The 20,918-nt window shown below is 48.1% G+C and overlaps 1 protein-coding gene across 1 annotated transcript in view; it reads left to right on the plus strand.

Annotated features, from left to right (window-relative positions):
• The first annotated feature begins 1,071 nt into the window (after positions 1-1,071).
• AATF (apoptosis antagonizing transcription factor) overlaps positions 1,072-20,918 on the plus strand; it is a 154,044-nt gene continuing 134,197 nt past the window's right edge. Inside the window, exon 1 of the mRNA XM_015420509.1 lies at positions 1,072-1,222. Within this exon, the coding sequence (XP_015275995.1) occupies positions 1,072-1,222 (151 nt within the window). The remainder of the gene's footprint in view (positions 1,223-20,918) is intronic.

The raw sequence follows: 20,918 nt of genomic DNA on the forward strand, positions 1-20,918 counted from the left end.
GTAACAATAGTTTGGGCTTCAGCAGCTTGATCATCCACAGGCAACTGCTGATAAGCCTGTGCTAGATTGAGTTTCGCGAATACCTTCCCCCCCCCCAAGGGAAGCCAACACATGGCTGATTACAGGTACCGGGTAAGAATGTTGTTGCAGAGCCTTATTGATTGTACACTTGCAATCAGCACATATACGTACAGTTCCATCAGATTTTCCAGGCATTACAATCGGGGTCTCCCATTTACCGTATGGCACAGGTTCAAGAATACCTTGGACTATGAGCTTGTCCAGTTCCGCCTCTATTTTAGCCTTCATGGCTATTGGAACCTTCCTATACCTTAGACGGATAGGGATCTAGGTCGAACCTCACAGGTGGACCTGTGTACTGACCCAGACCTTCCCCAAAAACCTCTGGGAACTCATCATAAATGCAATTCCCTTTATTTGCACACACCTTGTTAACACCGGTTACAGCAATACCCAGAGGTTGGAACCAATCCAGGCCCAGCAAACTGGCCCGGTTACCCTCAGCAACCAAGAGGGACAACTGTACCTTGCGACCCTTGAACTCCACCTCAAAACTGGCCTGGCCAGCTAGTGGAATGCACCGCCCCTGGAAATCGGAGAGGTGCGCCGTGGATGGGGTCAAGTGGTGGCGGCTCCGTCGCAGGAACAAACGTTGCCAAGTCTGTGATGAAATGATGGTCAGCGCGGAACCAGAGTCGACCTCCATGTCGCAGGGGACTCCATCTAGGCGAACGGTGACCAGGATCTTTTTGTTGATGCTTGCTCCGGTGTTCAGAACGGTAGCGGTACAGCTGCAGGAGTCGGTCCGGTGGCAGTCGGTGGGCCTTGTGCTTTCGGTGCCTCGAACCTTAGGCCCTGTAGTAGGAGATGGTGGTGGCGATTTCTTCTTGGCCCGGCAGACCCTGGCCAGATGACCTCGTTTCCCGCAGGCACGACAGACGAAATCTCGCGCCCAACAGAGGTCTCGCTTGTGACTGCCACCATAGCCAGCGCAAGTGCGCTGTGGTGCAGGTTTCATGGGGTCCGCTTCTGATGCGTCGCTTGTGTGCGATGGACGTCCTCTGTCTCTCCCTCAGAACTGCTGGTCGATTGGTGGTGTACAACCTGGTCGTTCCCGGCCTCGACATGGCGCTGACGGACCTCTCGCGTCGACCTCTCGGCCGCTTCGGCGGTGACAGCCTCCGCGTAAGCCACTTCGTAGGTGATTGCAGTTTTTGCGAACAGGCGTTGTTGAAGCCTCTCGTCGCGAAGGCCGCATACAAGACAGTCAAGTAACGCTTCTTCAAGGTTGGCGAAGTTGCAGGGCCAGGCTGCCTTCCGCAGGGCGGTCACGTACTCAGCGACACAACATTAACAATCCTGACACCACACTGCTTGGGTTTGGGAGGTAGTGATGCTGTTCTTCCGTGGCCCTTTGGCTGATAGCCTTGGCCCCAATGGCCTCTACTGGGCTATCGATGGCATGGCAGGTAGCGGCTCAGCACCCCTCGATCAGGTCAGGATCCACCTCCAGCTTTTGTAATGAACATCATTGGTAGGAGTTATTTTTTTGGGGGGGTTTGGTATTTTGTGTTTGTGTGTGTGTTTGCGCACACCTGGAAGTCACATTGAGGTCTGGTGACTGACCCCTGCTGGGGGCCTGGAGAATATTCAGAGAGGTGGTTGAATAAAGCTTGCCTCTGTCCTCACTACTGCTGGTATTCCAAGGAAGTCTCCCGTCTAAGTACTAACCACAGTCAACCCTGCTTAGCTTCCAAGATCTGATGAGATCGGGCTTCCCTGGGCTATCCAGGTCAGGACTTTGGTAGGAGTTTTTAAAGCTGATTTGGGATCCAATTTTGGACTGGAAAGCGGGACAATGATCAGTTCCCTGGGCCGCAGTCAGTTGGAACACAAATTGCCCTAGCAAGGAGGGGGAAACAGCGCTCGCCGGCACTTTCAAACCCATGCTTCAGATCAAGAGACTGACGGCATTCATTTATTCAGGGCACTCATATTTCACCTGTACGGAGCTCAAGGTGTTTTCGCCTGCAGGCAGTGGCCAAACCCAAACCCAGCCCTCCTTAGCTTTTGCAAAATTGCTGTGCACCCTCCAGAGCTACCTGGGGACCTGGTCCCCAGGATAAGACGATGGGCAGAAACTCTGCCAGATGAACGCATGTTTGTGACTCATAAATGAACAGGTGCTGCTAACTGTTCATGAATCACTTCAGAGACTACAGCAGGGCTGTCAATCATAAGGCCCGGGGGCTGGAACCGGCCCGTCCAGGGCTCTTATGCGGCCTGCAAGCAACTAGTGCAAGGGAGGGAACAGGAGACTGCTTGGGAGGGGGAGTGGGTGAAGCCACTCAGATTGTGGCTTCAGCATGGCAGAATAACCTCACCTATAGCAGTCAAGCAGTGTGGGAGCATCTGCCCAGTGCTGCACCGCTGGCTCTCCAGTCTGCCCACTTGGGTTTTCCTTAGCCCCTCTCTCCCATCCCGTGGGGCCCAGCAGTGATGACACACCAATTCGGAGCTTACCAGCTGCTGTTCTTTATACAGTTTCTATCCCCGGTACCCGGCATTATGATTTATGGCACATATGACCTGGCCTGACAAAGTGACATTTATGTCAGATCCGGCCCTTATAACAAACAAATTCGACACCTCTGGACCAGCGTTCCCTCTAAGCTGAGTTAGTGTGAGCTAGCTCACAGTTTCTTAGCCTCCAGCTCACACATTTTTGCCTTCGCTCAGGAAGGATGGCTCCAGAGCAAACTGATTTATGCAGGAGCCCAATAGCTTGCTCACAGCTTTGATGCCAGGAGCTCACAAAGCAGAATTCTTGCTCACAAGACTCCACAGCTTAGAGGGAGCATTGCTCTGGACTACAGGGTAGGATCTGAGCACCACCCACACCTATGGAATTCCTTGAGGTTTCAAATTGGATGACTGACAGTGTAATCCTGGAAACACTTTCCTAGGAGGGAGCCCCATGGAAGAGACATGAGCGGACCCGTGTAGGATGGCTCTCTAAAACAGCCTGAGCTGTGCATGCAGTGGAAGGGGGGGGGGGCGCAGGTGATGGACAGGACTGCCTCACTTCAGACTCCAGATGGGAGGCAGCATTTCCAAATTCTCCCCTGGGTGTAAAACACAAATCCCAGCTAGTAGCTAACTAGCGCAGCAGAGCACAAGCTGGGTTTGAGCGAAGTCACTTTTCTACTTGCCAGGAAGAGGGTCTGCTGAAAATGGCACCCCCCCACACATCTGCAGTGGTAGCACCCTGCCCCCTCCTTGCGTCACATGAACCATTTTATGCAGAATAAGGTGGTGGTTGGAGGAGGTGGAATTCTGGGATACCACTTTAAGGTTGCCGGTGGAAGATATTTTGTAATGTTGCTCCATATTTTAAAGAAACCAACCATGCATGGGAGACATCTGTTCCAAAGCGGACCCCCACTCCACCGGAAAGTGCTAGTTTACTACATGAAAGGAACTGGGTTCTTTCTGTTTTAAGGAGGCATTTTTAAAATGACCTTTTTTCCTATCTGCAAACTGAAGGGGTGCAATCAAGAATCCCTGGTCTACCACCATTCTGTATGATGGGTATATCCTCTGTTAAAGAGAGGGCTGCGGTGGCTCAGAGGTTAAGACACTGAGTTGCAGACCAGAAGGTCTGTAGTTCAGCAGTTCGAGACCCGAGTGTGCTGCATGATGGAGTGAGCTCCCATCTCTGGCCCCAGCTCCTGCCAACCTAGCAGTTCGAAAGCAAGAAATTGCAAGTAGATAAATAGGTACCCCTTCGGTGGGAGGGTCACAGCATTCCGTGCACCTTGGTGTTTAGTCATGCCGGCCACATGACCACGGAAATGTCTTCAGACAGTGTTGGCTCTTCGGCTTAGAAACCGAGGTGAGCACCGCCCCCTAGAGTCGCATTCGACTGGCTTTCGAGCAAGGGGGACCTTTACCTTTTACCTTTTCTGTTAGAGAGAGAGCATGAGAGTTGATAAAAGGGGATGTGGCCTTAAATGGGGTTGCCAACCTTCAGGCAGTGGCTGGAGATCTCCAAGCAACCAATGTTCCCTCTAAGCTGTGGAGTCTTGTGAGCAAAAATTCTACTTTGTGAGCTACTGGCATTAAAGTTGTGAGCAAGCGATTTGGCCACTGCATGAATTAGTTTGCTCTGGAGCCACATCCTTCCCAAGCTGAGACAAAAATCTGTGAGCCAAAGGCTAGAAAACTGTGAACTAGCTCACACTAACTCAGCTTAGAGGGAACACTGCAAGCAACATAGATCAGCTCCCCTGGAGAAAATGGCTGCTTTGGAAGGTGGACTCTCTATGGCACTGGACCATGCCGAGGCCCCTCCCTTCAAGCCCCGCCCTCTCCCAGATCCACCCCCTCAAATCTCCAGGAATTTCCCAACCCGGAGCTAGCAACCCTAGCCTTGAATATTCTAGGAAGGAGAGAAGGGGGGGGGGAAGTATGTAGAGCAAACAAAGGGCTGGAAGATGTAGGAAATCCAATAAACTGTATTGATCTCATGGCACAGGATTGGTTGACATTAATTGCTTGCTCCATAATGGAAAGAAGGCAGGGCGAGCCATTTGGGGTCACTTCATATATAGTAAGGCCGTTGTAAATAGCGCTTTCCAGCCCCAATGCCCTGCCTCTAGGGGAACGAGCAGGCAGGTTTCTAGGAATCCCTTTCTCTGAGCAGCTATGGGTCTGCAAACCCGGTGATTTAGACACTATCTGGCACTTCCTTATTGATTGCAATAAATACAATTTATTGATTGATTGCAATAAATACAATGGATCACAACCCATATCCAAAAATGGAGTTTTGTTACAAACCAAGAGGCTGTAGCTAAGTTACTAGCAGATATCAATCCAAATGTGACTCTTGCAGTTGCAAAATTTCTGTCTAGGGCACTTAAGGGCATCACTTCTTAATGTTAAGGAATGTATACTCATGTTGCCCATTGTATACTTAAGTTTCTTACATTGCCTGTATATCAACATAATTTTCCCTGTTCACTTGTGACCTTTTGGTCTACAAGTATTAATGAAAGATTGAGTGTTTTCCGGAGAGACACAAGCCCCAAAGCACCAAGCAGGTCTCTGTCCAGAGAAGCTTACAGAGTTTATGTAGGCGAGGGGTATGAATTGGCAGAGACCTGAGACAAAGAAGGGATTGCTGGTGGGGGATTGTGGGAGATTGCCTTTTGGAACACTCACCTCTCTTAAATGCTTCCTGCATCTAGAAAAGCAGCATGGGAAATAAAGCAAAGGGGAGTGGGGCCCCACAGTCTTATTGTGCTAGTTCTCTGTGGGGATCTTTTAAAAAGACTATATAAGACCATAGATCCAGGTGGTCAGCCGTGTTGGCCTGAAGCAGTAGAACAAATTTAGAGTCCAGCGGGGCACCTTTAAGACCAACAAAGGTTTATTCAAGGTGTGAGCTTTCATGTGCAAGGCGCACTTTTTCAAATACAGTGTATTTTTCAAATTCCAGTGTCTTTGAAAAAGTCTCAAGTCAGGCAGCCCAGTCTAGCACCTTCGGTCTGGGCCACTTCATCCTGCATGTATGAACTGGCCCTAAACTGCGGGGAGGGAAGGTGGGAAAGGAAGGGAATAGTGTTGGCCCGTGCAATTGGTGTGCAATAGGGCTGCTTTTTGTTGAGAATGAGGATGAAGGGGCCAGCCCAGGGCGTCACCAAAGAGGCATTATTGAGGGGGATGGTTTGGTGGGAAAGAAAGAGACGCCTTTTGGTCTGAATTATTGCATCAAAATGTCTGTGCTGTTGCAATCTTGAGTGTGCTGTTCAGGTGTGTATCTGCAAACCTACAACAATGCAGCAGCAGCAGAGCTAGAAGAAGCAGCAGAAGACAGCCAGTTCCACTGAGGGCCTGATAGAAGCCCTGCGGGGGCCTCATCCGGCCCCTGGGGCCACATGTTTGACACCCCTGCTTTAAAGGGTGCAGTGCTGGATGTGGGTGAGGGCTCAGTGTGGGGTTCTGGTGTGTTATGGCCTACAGGTAGGATGGCTGGCCTCCAGGTGAGGCTTGGAGATCTCCAGGAATTACACCTGATCTCCGGACTACAGAGAGCAATTCCCCCCTGGAGAAAATGCCTGCAGGGTGGTCTCTATGGGCATTATACCCCACTGAGGTCCCTCCCCTCCCCAACCCCCACCCTTTCCAGGCTCCACCATAAATCTCCAGGAATTTCCCAGACAGGAGTTGGCAGCCCTAACCACAAGAGAGTTTTTTTTTAAAAAAAACAAACTATTCATTATGATCATTGTCATCATCAGGTTCTCTTGGCCTTGTCTGATGCCTGAGGGCTTCCCGTTCCCCAAACCTCTTTGCTGAACGCAAAGGCAAATACGGAGACGTTGGGAAGTCGAAGAAGTGGCATACCTGTTTCCATTTGGTTTTTTAATTAATCTGCTTTGCCTAAAGCTGAAAGCAGATCTCAAAAGAGGAGAGGAGACATCAAAACAAAACGAACAGTGAAGAGAATGACACTGGCCCTGTTCGCTGAGGTTCCTAACCAGCAAAACAAACAACTACTGGTAGGCGTGCCAGCCTCCAGGTGGGACCTGGGTGGGATCCCCTGGAATGACAGCCCATCTCCAGACTACAGGGATCGGTCCCCCTGGAGAAAACGGATGCTTTGGAGGGTGGGCTCACTGGAACCGGACCCCACTGAGGTCCCTGTAGTTTCTAGGGGCTATTGACAGAACTACCTGCACTGATGGAATATGACAAGGGGCCTGATTTAGTGGGGAGGGGTGGGAGATAATACATAATGGAATGATGGGGGGGTGCCTTTGACCCTCCCCTCATCCCATCGTAAAGGCATAGCCAGCCATTTTTCAGCTACATACCTAGATACTTGGCTAAGGAAGCAATAAGGTAGCTACGAAGCTGTGATTTCAGAAATTGCTTTGGGCCATGAGAAGAAAACCATTAGATGCCAGAATGGTGGCTTTCCAGGTTTCAAACCAGGAGTCAAGCAGTCGTTTCAAACTCTATCCCTACCCACATTTTAAGGTTAATTTAACCTGTATTAATTAGCAGTATTTATGGATACTTTCTCACAACACAAGAACTCGTGGGCACTCCATGAATAAAAGGAAGTCCTTCTTCACCCAAAGAGTGATTAACACATGGAATTCACTGCCACAGGAGGTGGTGGAGGCTACAAGCATGGACGGCTTCAAGAGGGAATTGGATAGGCATATGGAGCAGAGGTCCATCAGTGGCTATTAGCCACAAGGTATAGATAAGGGCTCTTGGGCAAGTGATGCTCTGTCTTCTTGGTGCTTGGGGGGGGGCCAACAGTGGGAGGGCTTCTAATGTCCTGGCCCTACTGGTGGACCTCCTGATGGTACCTGGTATTTTTGGCCACTGTGTGACAGAGTGTTGGACTGGATGGGCCTTTGGCCTGATCCAACATTGGCATCTCTTATATTCTTATGATAATAATAATGCAGTCAGGGCTATTTTTGGGCAGGAACGCACAGGAACGGAGTTCCAGCTAGCTTCAGAGTTGGCCATGCGCACAACAGCCAAAACGTCTGCGTGCATGGCGACAGAGGGAAGGCCTGGAGAGTGACCCTCTCGGCGACTCCAAGGCAGGCGGACCAGGGGCCCCCCTGCTCCTGGGGCGCCCAGGCAAGCCACTGCCTCGCCTCCCCTCCCCTCCGAGGGCCGGCTTGCCCGGGCTCCCCGCAGCCGCAGGGTGCCCGAGCAAGCCAAGGGAAGGCATGGGTGTGGCCTAATATGCGAATGAGCTGCACTGTCAGGGGTATGGCCTAATATGCTAATGAGTATCTGCCATTGGGTGTGGCCTATTATGCTAATGAGTTCGTTCTGGGCTTTTTCTACAAAAAAAGCCCTGATAATGCTTAAGCAAATACCACAGTCCTAACAGCCACTCTAACCCGAGAGGGTTTACTGGGAAAGGGGTAAAGCAGGAGGGAACAGGGAGTTGGTATATGCATCTGTGTGGGCACAGGCTGCTTCTGATATCATGGCGAGGTTTGCCAGGTTGCCCACGGAGATTCCTCTGGGTTAACATAGGGTTGCCACCCTCCAGGTGGGCCCTGGAGACCTCCAGCAATTACAGCCGATCTCCAGACTACGGCAATCTGTTCCCCTGGAGACAGGGGCTGCTTTGGAGGGTGGGCGGCCTGGCATTCTATCCCATTGGGGCCCCTCCCTGCAGCCTGCCCTCCCCAAAGTCCACCCCCAAATCTGTAGGCGTTTTCCAACCCAGAACTGGCAGGCCTGTCCAGGGCAATGGAGCCCGCGGCATCTCCCCCGAGCCTTTCCTGCCCGATCGGATCAGTTTGCCTGCGGTTTGGCATGTGCTGGGGGCAGGGCTGCCAATCGGCAGGTGGGGTCAAGAGATCTCCCAAAATTACAGCTGATGAGACCAGTTCCTCCAGAATAAAATGGTGGCTCCAGTGGGCGGATTCTGTGGAATCACATCCCCCGCTGAACTCCCTCCTCCCCTCCCCAAGGTCTACCCAACATCTCCAGGAATTTCCGAAGCCGGAGTTAGTAGCCCTAAGGAACCACCTTTCGCCACGTGTTCCCCAGAGAGCACCTCGATTGGGGACCCAAAATTGTCTGACCCTCCTGGGTCCTAGAGAAGCCAGGCTGGCTGTGACGAGGGCCAGGGCCTTTTCAGTGGCGGCTCCACGCTGGTGGAATGAGCTCCCAGATGACATCAGGCCCTTGCGGGACCTTTTACAATTCCGCAGGGCCTGCAAGACGGAGCTCTTCCACTAGGCCTTTGATGAGGGAGCCGCCATCAATAAATCAAGGCCCTGGCCCCAATACCAATGAGTCAGTATCAACATCACTGTCCAGACTCTGATGTTAGCTGATTATGGGTTAATGTTGGACGCTGCTAATGCCTGCCACTGGTTATGAATTTGCACTAGCACTTTATGCTACGTTTTATAATCCTTTTGTTGGGGTTCTATTGAATTTTGTGTTTTAGTTGTTCAATATATTTTATGTAAGCCGCCCTGAGTCTGCCTCGGCAGGGAGGGCGGGATACAAATCAAAATGATGAGGACGACAGGGGAGAGAGAATGGCCAACAGCAGTAGATTTAAAGGTCCAAATGGAAACTCTGGGCAAACTTTGTTTTTCATTTGATAATGTTTTTTTTTTGGGGGGGGGCTGTTTGTCAAGCACAAATAATTTCCCAAAACAACACACCTGGAGATTGGCATCCGAGGTGGTATGCACAGGTCTCCCCCTCGGGTCACCATCACCCAGGGGGTGCCTGGAGATCTTCTGGCACTGAAATGGATTTCCAAACAAGAGAACTAAAACCTTGCCGAGGCCCCTCCCCTCCCCAAACGCTGCCTTCCCCGGCAACTCCGAGGCGGGTGGGCGGGCGGGGGGCTGGAAAGATCAGGGAGGCATTTAAAGGCCTCCCCGTGCCTTCCCAGGCCTGTCGAAGGGCTGGCTTGCCATGGTGAGAGAGGCTTTGGATTTGGCTGGGGCGTGGGGAAGCAAGTCAAACAGGAAGAGAGCTTCCCACGTCCTGTCTGTTACGCGCAAAATGGAATTCTGTGTTGGCTCAGCTTGCGTGACTCTGCAGGGAGGCAGGAGGCGGAAGGGGCAGAATTCTATTTTGGAGGAGTGTAGAGACCGGAATGACAAGATCTCCTCTTGAGGAGGCATGCATAAATTCTGCAATTTAGGGAATCACCTTGGTCCTTCCCCCGACTCAGAGAAGGCCAGCTAGGGTGATGGAGGAGGAGGGGCTGTTCCTTCTGACATTTCACAGAGCCATAAAACACTCCTGTGCTCACACCAAGAATCACTGCCCTCCCCACAACTGCAGACTTTCCCAGTACCCTGTCTTGCATTGATTTAAAAGCCAAGACAGTATTTGTTAATAATATGCTAGGAAAATATTTAATTGATTGATTGATTGCATTTATATCCTGCCCTATCCTATGATGGGCTCAGGACAGCTCACCACAGAGATAAAACAATACCTATACGATTAAAAACCAATTAAATAAAAACAGGATGGCAGCAATAAATAACATCAGCCCAGAGCAGCCTAATACACTCCCTGCCGGGTGTTAGTAGGATCGCAGGCACCGGTGGGCCTACTGTGGGCAGGGGATGCCGAGATGGTAAAAACACCCGCTGCCTCAACCAAAGGCCTGGCGGAACAGCTCCGCTTTACAGGCCCTGTGGAATTGTAGGAAGTCCTGCAGGACCTTGATCTCAATTGGGAGCATGTTCCACCAGGCGGGGGGCCGGGCAAAGAAAGCCACGGTACCCTGTCTTGCATTGATTTAAAAGCCAAGACAGTATTTGTTAATAATATGCTAGGAAAATATTTAATTGATTGATTGATTGCATTTATATCCTGCCCTATCCTATGATGGGCTCAGGACAGCTCACCACAGAGATAAAACAATACCTATACGATTAAAAACCAATTAAATAAAAACAGGATGGCAGCAATAAATAACATCAGCCCAGAGCCGCCTAGCACACTCCCTGCCGGGTGTTAGTAGGATCGCAGGCACCGGTGGGCCTACTGTGGGCAGGGGATGCCGAGATGGTAAAAACACCCGCTGCCTCAACCAAAGGCCTGGCGGAACAGCTCCGCTTTACAGGCCCTGTGGAATTGTAGGAAGTCCTGCAGGGCCCTGATCTCAATTGGGAGCATGTTCCACCGGGCGGGGGCCAGGGCAAAGAAGGCCCTGGCCCTAGTTGAGGCTAAGTGGACGTTCTTCAGGCCAGGGTGTTGCTCAGTGGAGCACAAGGCTCTCCGGGGCATATATGGGAAGAGACGGTCCCGAAGGTATGCTGTTTAAAAGTGAGGCTCAGCAGCTGGGGAAACTGGGAGCCTGCCTATTATGGTATGGCTTTAGTGTTCATGCATGCACATTTTATGTGTTTGTGAATGACAGAGAAGTTGCATCCCTCTCTGCCACTAACACATGGACATTTGTCTTTGAGAGACCCCTGGGGAGGGGGAGCCGGACCTTGGCAGAAGAAGAAGAGGAGGAGGAGGAGGAGATTGGATTTATACCCTGCCCTTCACTACCCAAAGGAGTCTCAGAGCAGCTTACAAACTCCTTTCCCTTCCCCTCCCCACAACAGACACCCTGTGAGGTAGGCGGGGCTGAGAGAGCTCTTGACAGAAGCTGCTCCTTTTTCAAGGACAGCTCTGACAGAACTATAACTTGCCCAAGGTCATCCAGCAGGTGCAAGTGGAGGAGTGGGGAATCAAACCCGGTTCTCCCAGATTAGAGTCTGCGCACTTAACCACTACACCACTACTCATGATTCACACTAACAACATTTCAACTAGGCATACCTGAAAGACAAAAATAGGGACAGCAATTTAGCAGAGATGGGGCCCAGGAAATAGGGACTGTCCTTGGCAGATAGGGATGGGTGGATACGGGAGTCGTTTGGGCAAAATGAAGGTGGTAATGCAAGATTTGTTGCTGTGTTATTATTTCCAATAATGTGAAACGACCTGATATAAGAAGAAAAGAGCAAGAGTCCAGGAGCACTGTAAAGACTAACAAAATTTGTGGCAGGAGAGGAGCTTTTGTGAGTCACTGCACACTTCTTCAGTGAACAGTGATCCGTGAAAGCTCACACCCTGCCACATATTACGTTAAGGTGCTGCTGGACTCTTGCTTTTTTCTACTGCTACAGACAGACTAACACAGCTACCCGTCTTGATCGATCTCCATCTGATATACGCAATGTGTTGTTGTAATAAAACTTGGTGTTTATATAGTGATGGATTTTTTAAGAGTTCGAAATGATTTGCATACATTCATCTCAGTTAAATCTTCACAACAAACCCATAAGGTAGACCAATATTATGACCCCCCCCCATGTTGCTGATTTATATTTTTACCTTGGACCATCTAGGCTACATCTCTATGGTGATAATTCTTCATTTTGCATTCCTTGCTGTGATGGATGCAGAGGCCAAATCACCAATGTTTGTAAAAACTGTCAAAAAGCCCACTGCGCACGGAAGCGGGGAACGATGGGTGCGAAAGGATACTGAGGGAAAATGCTGCCGATGGGGGGGTGTGTCTGAAAATCAACACCTTCCCCCCCACACACACACAGTGGGCAAGCCTGCTTTTGTTACAATCTTTCTGGAGAGATTGTATCAAAGCAGGTTCGGGAAAGATTGCCGTGAAGCAGTAAAAATCTCCGAAGGCACACAATTCTGTGCCAATGTTGTGTGGCTGATCCAGAGGGGGAGGAGGCACCTGTTTGGGAGGCAAGGCGAAGTGAAAGGTCCATGTGGAAGTGCTCCTAGTGAGCTATTTTCTGGACCCGCCCACATCTGCTCAGTCTCTAGGTTTCTGCACTGCACATGCTCTGCACTTTGTTTTTCACAGATCCCCATGTGATTGTTCCTCCCCCGCTCGTGATCCTTCAAGCCAAACAACTGCTGTGTATAGCAGCTGGCCCACTGGTTGGCATCCCCCACCCCCGTTTTTGCAGTCCTGGTCAGGAAGCAAAGCCCAGAGGCCTTGGTAGCCTGAGGGGTTGCGAATGGGCTTAGGTGCATAAGAGTCATACAGTGATTTAGGGTGGATTCCCCTTTACAAAAACCTATTTCTTCTTGACCCAGAATTCCTTGTTCTAACATCCAAGATCCAAGTTTGTTAACCAGTCGTCTAGCATAAAGTTTCCCTATAACAGAGAGTCCGCGCACTTATCGGACGGTAATTGGATGGTAACTGACAATTACCCTTTTTAAAGATGGGAACCAGTATTGCATCTGTCCAAGACTCTGGCATTATTCCCGTTCTATTGACTATGGTAAAAAAAAATCTGCCAAGAAAGTGGCCCACCAGTCTGGATTTATTTTAACTATTTCAGGTGGAATTGCATCTGGGCCAAGGACTTTTCTTGGCTTTAGCTGTTCAATAAATGGAATAACCTCCTCTGGTCTCACTGGAGGCCATTGGGGAATATCATCTAATTCTGATGCCATATAGTTAATGGGATTAGTGGCAGTTATGCTATTATCATAGAACAGCTTCAGAAAATAGTCATACCAGTGAACTGGGGTGATGGCATTTATTTGGGCACTCTTCTTTTTATGTTTATCTGACACTAATGCCCAGAATTTCCTGGAGTCATTTGACAATGTAGCCCACTGTTCCCTCTAAGCTGAGTTGGTGTGAGCTAGCTCAGTTTTTTAGCCTCTGGCTCGCACATTTTTGTCTTAGCCCAGGAAGGATGGCTCCAGGGCACATTTTTGTCTTAGCCCAGGAAGGATGGCTCCAGGGCAAACTCATTTATGCAGTAGCTAAATCGCTTGCTCACAACTTTAATGCCGGTAGCTCACAAAGTAGAATTTTTGCTCACAAGACTCCACAGCTTAGAGGGAACATTGATGTAGCCTGAAGGAGGTTAGCCCACAAATGGGCTTAGTGTAGGCCATCGGTTGTGCATGCAGGCTATAGGGCATTACTCACAAATTCCTGTTGCTTCTTCAGCACTTGTTCCTTCCGCATGTACCTCAGTCTTTCTTTTTCTGTCCACCAGATTATCAGAGTGAATACTACGGACCCGGAAGCAACTACGATTTTTTCCCACAAGGACCTCCTTCCTCTCAAGCTCAGACGCCTGTTGATCTCCCATTTGTACCTTCCTCCGGGCCATCAGGAACACCGCTTGGGGGGATGGACCACCCCTTACCTGGACACCATCCTTCCAGTGAAGCTCAGCGTTTCACAGATATCATGTCCCACCCGCCCGGAGACTCTCCCAGTCCAGAGCCCAACCTTCCCGGCTCATTGCACTCCATGTCAGCGGAAGTTTTTGGCCCAAGTCCGCCATTTTCCTCAATATCTGTCAACGGTGGTGCTAATTATGGCAACCATTTGTCACATCCGCCCGAAATGAACGAGGCAGCTGTATGGTAGCTTTAAATGCAAGGACTGGTCCAGTCGGCACCAAATTCTGCTTATATTTGTGGTGTACAGAAATGAATTCAATAGAACATTTTTCCTGCCCTAAGACAATGTATTTATAGATATAGGTATCTATCTGTATCTATATAGTGTTGTCTTCTGGGTTTGCAGGGTTTTTGTTTTGTTTTGTTTTTAACCCTTGGGAATGAACTGAATCCAGAACAACGCCAAGGGAAATTTTGCTATAGACTAGGGGACAATCTTCACAACATAGAATCGACAGGAAAACAGATTAAAAAAGAAATCTCTTTTTGTACCAAGTGAAAAAGACACTATGAAGCGGATTTATTTCAGTACTGCCCTATATAACGGATGGCTTATGCTGGGTATCATGTTCGCTAGATGATAACTTTAGGAACTGAAATCCTTAGAAACTTTTCTCAGACAGAAAAAGGAAACAAACATTAAATAAAAGAAAGGTCAAAGACAACAAGGAAAGGCTTAAAGGAATTCTAGTGTTCGTTTTTGTTTTGTTTTTTAAAGACGGTTTTGGCATTCTCGGTATGTTAATTTTGCCTCAGAAATTTCAATTTAGAACTGCAATGACAGACTTTTTAAGCTTCAGAGATGTCAGGTGGGGCAAATGAAATGTATTTTATTTTATAGTTTGGATTTTGTTTTTTGGCCAAAATAGCAAATATTTAAATGTAAGCCCTCAGTATCAACTCTTCTACCTTCTCCAAATGACACACACCAATAATCCTCAAAAACCCAGAAGTCTTCTAGTAGGCTTCTAAGTAAAAATGACTTGAAAGAAACAAACAGCAAAGTATTCTACCTTCACAAAAAAATAAAAGCTAAACAAACAAAAAATAAATAAAGACTCTATGGAACTAGAAAAAAAACAGTCAACTGTTTACGTCGAATGTTAAATTCAGGAGTGCAACATTTTACTAAAAAAATCCTGTTTTAGAACCTCTTGTTCAAAAGCAAAGTATTTTGAGCAATCAACCAAAATAGTTCATTTTTTCCTTTTTTTCCTTTTTTTGTTTCTGTAGATGTTTTAAGACATTACAGGGCTTGTATTTCACTGTGCTAGTTTGTAAAGGTGGTTGTTTACAGAAGGCAAAGAATAAAATAAAACCAGACAATTGCCAAATAAAACAATTCTATAGCACAAATACTCTTTGGGGTTTTAACACCCATAGCCCAGGAAACCATTTTAAACAAAGTGTTACAAGACTGATGGGATAAAAAGAAAATTTTAACATCTTTGCTAACGTTTAGTCCTGTTCAACATTCATTGAATTGTTAAAATGACTTATATAGACCCACACAGGTTTTATTTTTGTGTCTTTAAAAGAAGAAAAAGTCCAAAATATTTAAATTTTATGGTTAAATATGCAGTGAGCAGCTGCTACTTTTTTTCTTTATATATTAAATTTCTCATATGTCTTTTATTGTTCAAATAAACCCAAGCTTGTGTGACCTCCAGCGCATAATAGACCATTCACTGTATGAAAGGGGGGGGGAAACAGTTGGATTAAAAATTGTGAATTTTTAATAAAACTAGAAAATCTGATGTTTAGATAACCCGTGCTTCATTCAGTGCTTTAAATAGTTAATGATATGTTTTTGGAGTAAGGTGGGAAGATAATGAGAGATTTGAAGTGCCACACAAAGTAAAAGGTGAATGAATTTTCAGGTTCTTCCTCTGACAACTTTTCCTTTCCTCAGAATTCTTTTCTTCTGTAATCTTTCCTCAGAACTGATTGCATGACTGAACATGTGTTGAATTCTGAGGAATGAATTTGGAGGAAAATTAGAGTGGGGTTGATAAGAATAGAAAAATTGTCCATAGGGTGTTCTGCACATCACCAGCTTGTCACTAGATTCTTTGTCAAACGATGTAAATTTTGCATTTCTTCAGATTAAATTTCTGAGGGAAGCTTTCCCAATATTCCTGGGTAATTTCTCAGTGAGGTTGCACACATCACTGGATTGCCATCATATTTCATGGGAAACTTGAAGTGAGTGTGGTGGCTTTCCCTCCAGACCCTGAAGAAACACCTCAGGAATTCTATAGGATATTAGAAGCTTGGGGGGGGGAACTCGTGAAATTTCACAGGGCACATCTCTTTAATATATTGCTTATTTGTGGCCACTGAAGCCTAGTGACCACTTGCAAAATATAAGGTATGCATCTGAAGATTAAAAAGGTAAAGGTTCCCTTGCTTGAAAGCCAGTTGAATCCGACTCTAGGGTTGCGGTGCTCATCTCCGTTTCAAAGCCGAAGAGCCAGCGCTGTCCAAAGATGTTTCCGTGGTCATGTGGCCGGCATAACTAGGTGCACGGAATGCTATTACCTTCCCACCGAAGGGGTACCTATTTATCTACTTGCAATTTCTTGCTTTCGAACTGCTAGGTTGGCAGGAGCTGGAACTAGAGACGGGAGCTCACTCCGTCATGCGGCAACCCGGGTCTTGAACTGCTGAACTACCGACCTTCCACAGCCTGCAGTTCAGCATCTTAACCACTTGAGCCACCGCAGCTCCTAACTGAAGATTAGGTCTGTGTTAAAAACATCATTGGAGTATTGGTCTGACGGTTTCACCTCACAGCGAAATTACAGCTCAAAACCAATGCTCCCTCTAAGCTGTGGAGTCTTGTGAGCAGAAATTCTACTTTGTGAGCTACTGCTATTAAGGTTGTGAGTGAGTGATTTGGCTACTGCATAAGTTAGTCTGCTCTGGAGCCCTCCTTCCTGAGCTAAGACAAAAATGTGTGAGCCGGAGGCTAAAAAACTGTGAGCTAGCTCACACTAACTCAGCTTAGAGGGAACCCTGCTCAGAACCCTGCTGCTCTATCAATCAATCAATCAATCAATCAATAAACCTTTAATGGCATATATTGCTGCTCTATCTTCTGTTGAAAGATTTCGAGTGGATTCACCAGAGCCGCAGCATGAACAATTGCCACTTGCCCGTTCTGGCAACAGGTTATATATCTGTATTTTGAAACAGTCATTTCTCTCCCTCACAGTTTTAGCCGATAAGGCTTCAAGAGACTGGCTAGTTAAGAGTTCGAGAGTAGTAGAGGTTCTGATCCACTCCCATCAACTCTGACGTTTCACTTTCCATGCTTGTGCAGAATTTCCCTCCTTACACGCATTGTATTCAATGCCAGCTCTTCAAGCAGGGATGTTCCATGCTGCCAGACCTTCAGGGGCTACATCAATTCCCATTTGAGTTTCCTGCTGTGCTATGACAGAGAAGCATGTGCTCCAGGCGCTCTCCGTGTGCTAAACACCAATGCCTCACCATACTTGCTTTTGTTTTCACTATTGCCTCGAAGTAGCTCTATTGAAATCTGAGGAGCTCTTCCTGAGCATCAGCAAAGCAGCCACGATTCCGCCCAGGCACAAAGACGGACACCTGCTCGGAGAAGAAAGGGGGCAAGATGTCATTTAATGCTGGTGTTGGGATCCTCGGGTGCAGTGCTTCTCTTGCAATCAGAACAGACCATCCTCTGCACTTGCCACCGCAAATGTCATTTTCACATTCAGACGATGCCTCCCCAAAGGTGCTGAGTACCAGCTGGTGATGGTTCTGTCATGGTCACGTCAATGTCTTCAGAAGCGTCTCGTGGGCTTGCTTTTAACTTTATGTATTTATTTTGTCTCCTGCCTTTCTCCCCAATGGAGACCCAAAGCAGCTGACAGCATTCTGCTCTGCTCTTGTTTTATCTTCATCAGAACCCTGTGAGGTAAGTTAGGCTGAGAGTGTGTGACTGGCCCAAGGTCACCCATCAGGCTCCCATGGCATGAGTGGGGATTTGAACCTGGGTTTCCCAGATCTTAGTCTGGGAAACTACACAAAGCAAAGCTGTGCAAAATAAGGGACACTAATAGTAGCTAAAGCTAATATATCAACAAGACCAACAGCTAGAATCCTTGGCAATATTCCTTTCTCAAGTTTGTGAAGTTGGTGACTGGTTGCCCATTCATAGAAACTGTATATTCCTCTAAGGGATGCTATTCCGAGATGTATATATCCTGGCTTTGTTGGAAATTATGCCTGTGATAAGTCTTGACTGAAGATTTTTGAAACGAAGTAATTAATATCCAGAACCTTTGTTCAACTTACCTGACTACCTACCTACTTGAATTACCTGCGCTTGATAGCATCTATGTACTATTTTTGTATTATGGTGTTTTGTAAGTGGCAATTTTGTAATTTGCATCTATGTAACACTTTGTTTATATGTTAATATATTAACTTCAGCTACTATTAGCGTCCCTCAGTTTGCACAGCTTTGCTTTTTGATTTTTTTCAGTGTGATCGCTTACTGTCTTACTTTAACCACTACACCACGCTGGCTCTTATTATGCTGGCCAGGCAAAATTACTCTCTCATGGGACTTTGCTCTGGCACAGCCGCTCATTTAAAATGGGCTGCTACAAAAAACAGCTACTCATCCTGCCCAGCTACTTTGCACAGGTAGCGTCTGAGTTTGAATGAGACACCATGTGAGTGCAAAGTCCCTCAGGAGAGAGGTTTGCATCATGTTAAAACCCGGACCTATATGTCTATGCTTCCCCCTTCCTAGAAGAGGACAAACAGACCTGTGCGGAGTTGTTTTCTGTTGCCCCAGAAGGTCAGACCAGAACCAATGGGTTGAAATTAAATCAGAAGAGTTTTCGGCTAAACATTAGGAAGAACTTCCTGACAGAGCAGTTCCTCAGTGAAACAGGCTTCCTAGGGAGTTGGTGGGCTCTCCTTCTTTGGAGGTTTTCAAACAAAGGCTAGATGGCCATTGGACAGCACTGCTGATTCTGTGAACTGAGGCAGATCACGGGAGGGCAGGAAGGGTTTCATCAGTGCTTAGGTCTTGTGGCCCTTTCTTACACGCCCAGGGAAATCACCACTTTGGGGTCAGGAAGCCATTTTTCTCCAGGCCAGTTTGGCCACGGATCCTGTAGGGTTTTTTGTCCTCTTCTGGGCATGAAACAAGGGGTCACTGGGTGTGTGTGGGGAAAGTATTTGTGAATTTCCTGTATTTTGCAGGGGGTTGGACTAGATGGCCCTGGAGGTCCTTTCCAACTTTATGATTCTTTGATTCTATGCGTCATCTGGAAAGCTATAATCCTAAAATCTTTTAGTGGACAGTAATTCCTGTTAAAGCCAGTGGGATTTAGCTCTGAGTTAACTATAAGACTGCAAGATGAATTTTTTTGGAGCATGAGCTTTTGGAAACACGGGCCTACTTCATTGAACTTTGTGGCTTCTTCCCAATAAATTACTCTTAAGGTGACATGGGAGGTTCCACTGTTACAGACTAACAATGGCTACTGGTTTGAATTAGGCCAACTAAAATATCCTTTACACCTTCTGCTTTCTGCTTTCTCTCCCTGTATTCCAGGTAGAGAAGTATTAATCTTGGGACTCACTGTCGGTTTAGAAATGCAATTTATACACAGATCAATATATAGGCAGTTCCTAGCAAGACTCAATGCTTCCTACTTCTGCACTGCATGTATGTTTTCTGCTCTATCCCACGTTTTGTGTGTGTTCCTTTACTGAACACCAAAATGCCAGTCGCACCAAAGGACAATTCCAGAGGGGAGGCAAGCCAGGGCTGAACTTGTATAGGTAAAGAGGTATTAAAAATGGGATATTATCAACACGTCCCTCTCGGAGGGACGGTTCCCGAATGCGCTCAAGGACGCGATGGTCCGCCCCCTCTTAAAAAAACCATCTCTGGACCCGGCCGAATTGGCGAACTATCGGCCGGTGTCCAATTTGCCCTATTTGGGCAAACTTATAGAGAGGGCGGTGGCGTTACAGTTACAGGGCTTTCTGGAGGATGCTTCAGTCTTAGATCCCTTCCAGTCCAGTTTCCGCCCGGGCCACGGGATTGAGACAGCTTTGGTCGCCCTGACTGACAATCTCCGAAGGCATCTGGATCGAGGTGGTGTGGCGGCACTGGTGTTGTTAGACCTGTCGGCTGCGTTCGACACGATCGACCACCAGCTGCTGACCCACCGCCTCGCCAACGTGGGGATTCAGGGGCTTGCCCTTCAATGGTTTGCCTCTTTCCTGCAAGGTCGGGGACAAAGGCTGGTTCTCGGGGACCGGCGCTCCCATAGGTATCCCCTTGAGTGTGGGGTGCCGCAGGGAGCAGTGTTGTCCCCGATGCTATTTAATATCTATATGCGCCCCCTTGCCCAGATTGCCCGGAGTTATGGGCTTGGGTGTCATCAGTATGCAGATGACACCCAGCTCTATCTGATGCTGGGTGGCCGGTTGAACTCGAGTCTCGATGACCTTCATCGGGCATTAGAAGCTGTGGCTGGTTGGCTCCGGCTGAGCCGACTGAAACTAAACCCGACGAAGACAGAGGTCCTGGGCCTGAGTCGGAGTGGGACGGGGTTAGGGCTCCCTCTCCCGACCTTGGATGGGGTACCTTTGGTGCCAGCTTCTGGGGTTCGGAGCTTGGGGGTGCTTCTGGACTCCACCCTAACAATGGAGGCCCAGGTGGCAGCCACTGTCAAGTCCGCCTTTTTCCATCTTAGGCGGGCACGGCAGTTGGTCCCCTACCTTGACCGTGATGACCTGGCCACAGTGATCCACGCGACAGTCACCTCGAGGCTAGACTACTGTAACGCTCTCTACATGGGGCTGCCTCTGTCGCAAATCCGGAAGCTGCAACTGGTGCAGAATGCTGCGGCCAGGCTGTTAATGGGTCTCTCTAGAAGGGACCATGTGCGGCCTGCGCTGATAGCGCTGCACTGGTTGCCAATAGCATACCGGATTCGCTTCAAAGTGCTGGTCATTACCTATAAAACCCTACATGGCCAGGGTCCAACCTACCTGAAGGACCGCCTTTCCCCATATGTTCCCCCAAGAGCACTACGGTCAGGGGCCCAAAATTTATTAGTCATCCTGGG

The sequence above is a fragment of the Gekko japonicus genome, unplaced genomic scaffold (assembly GCF_001447785.1).
Source record: "Gekko japonicus isolate JY-2015 unplaced genomic scaffold, Gekko_japonicus_V1.1 scaffold534, whole genome shotgun sequence".
Taxonomy (NCBI): Eukaryota; Metazoa; Chordata; class Lepidosauria; order Squamata; family Gekkonidae; genus Gekko; species Gekko japonicus.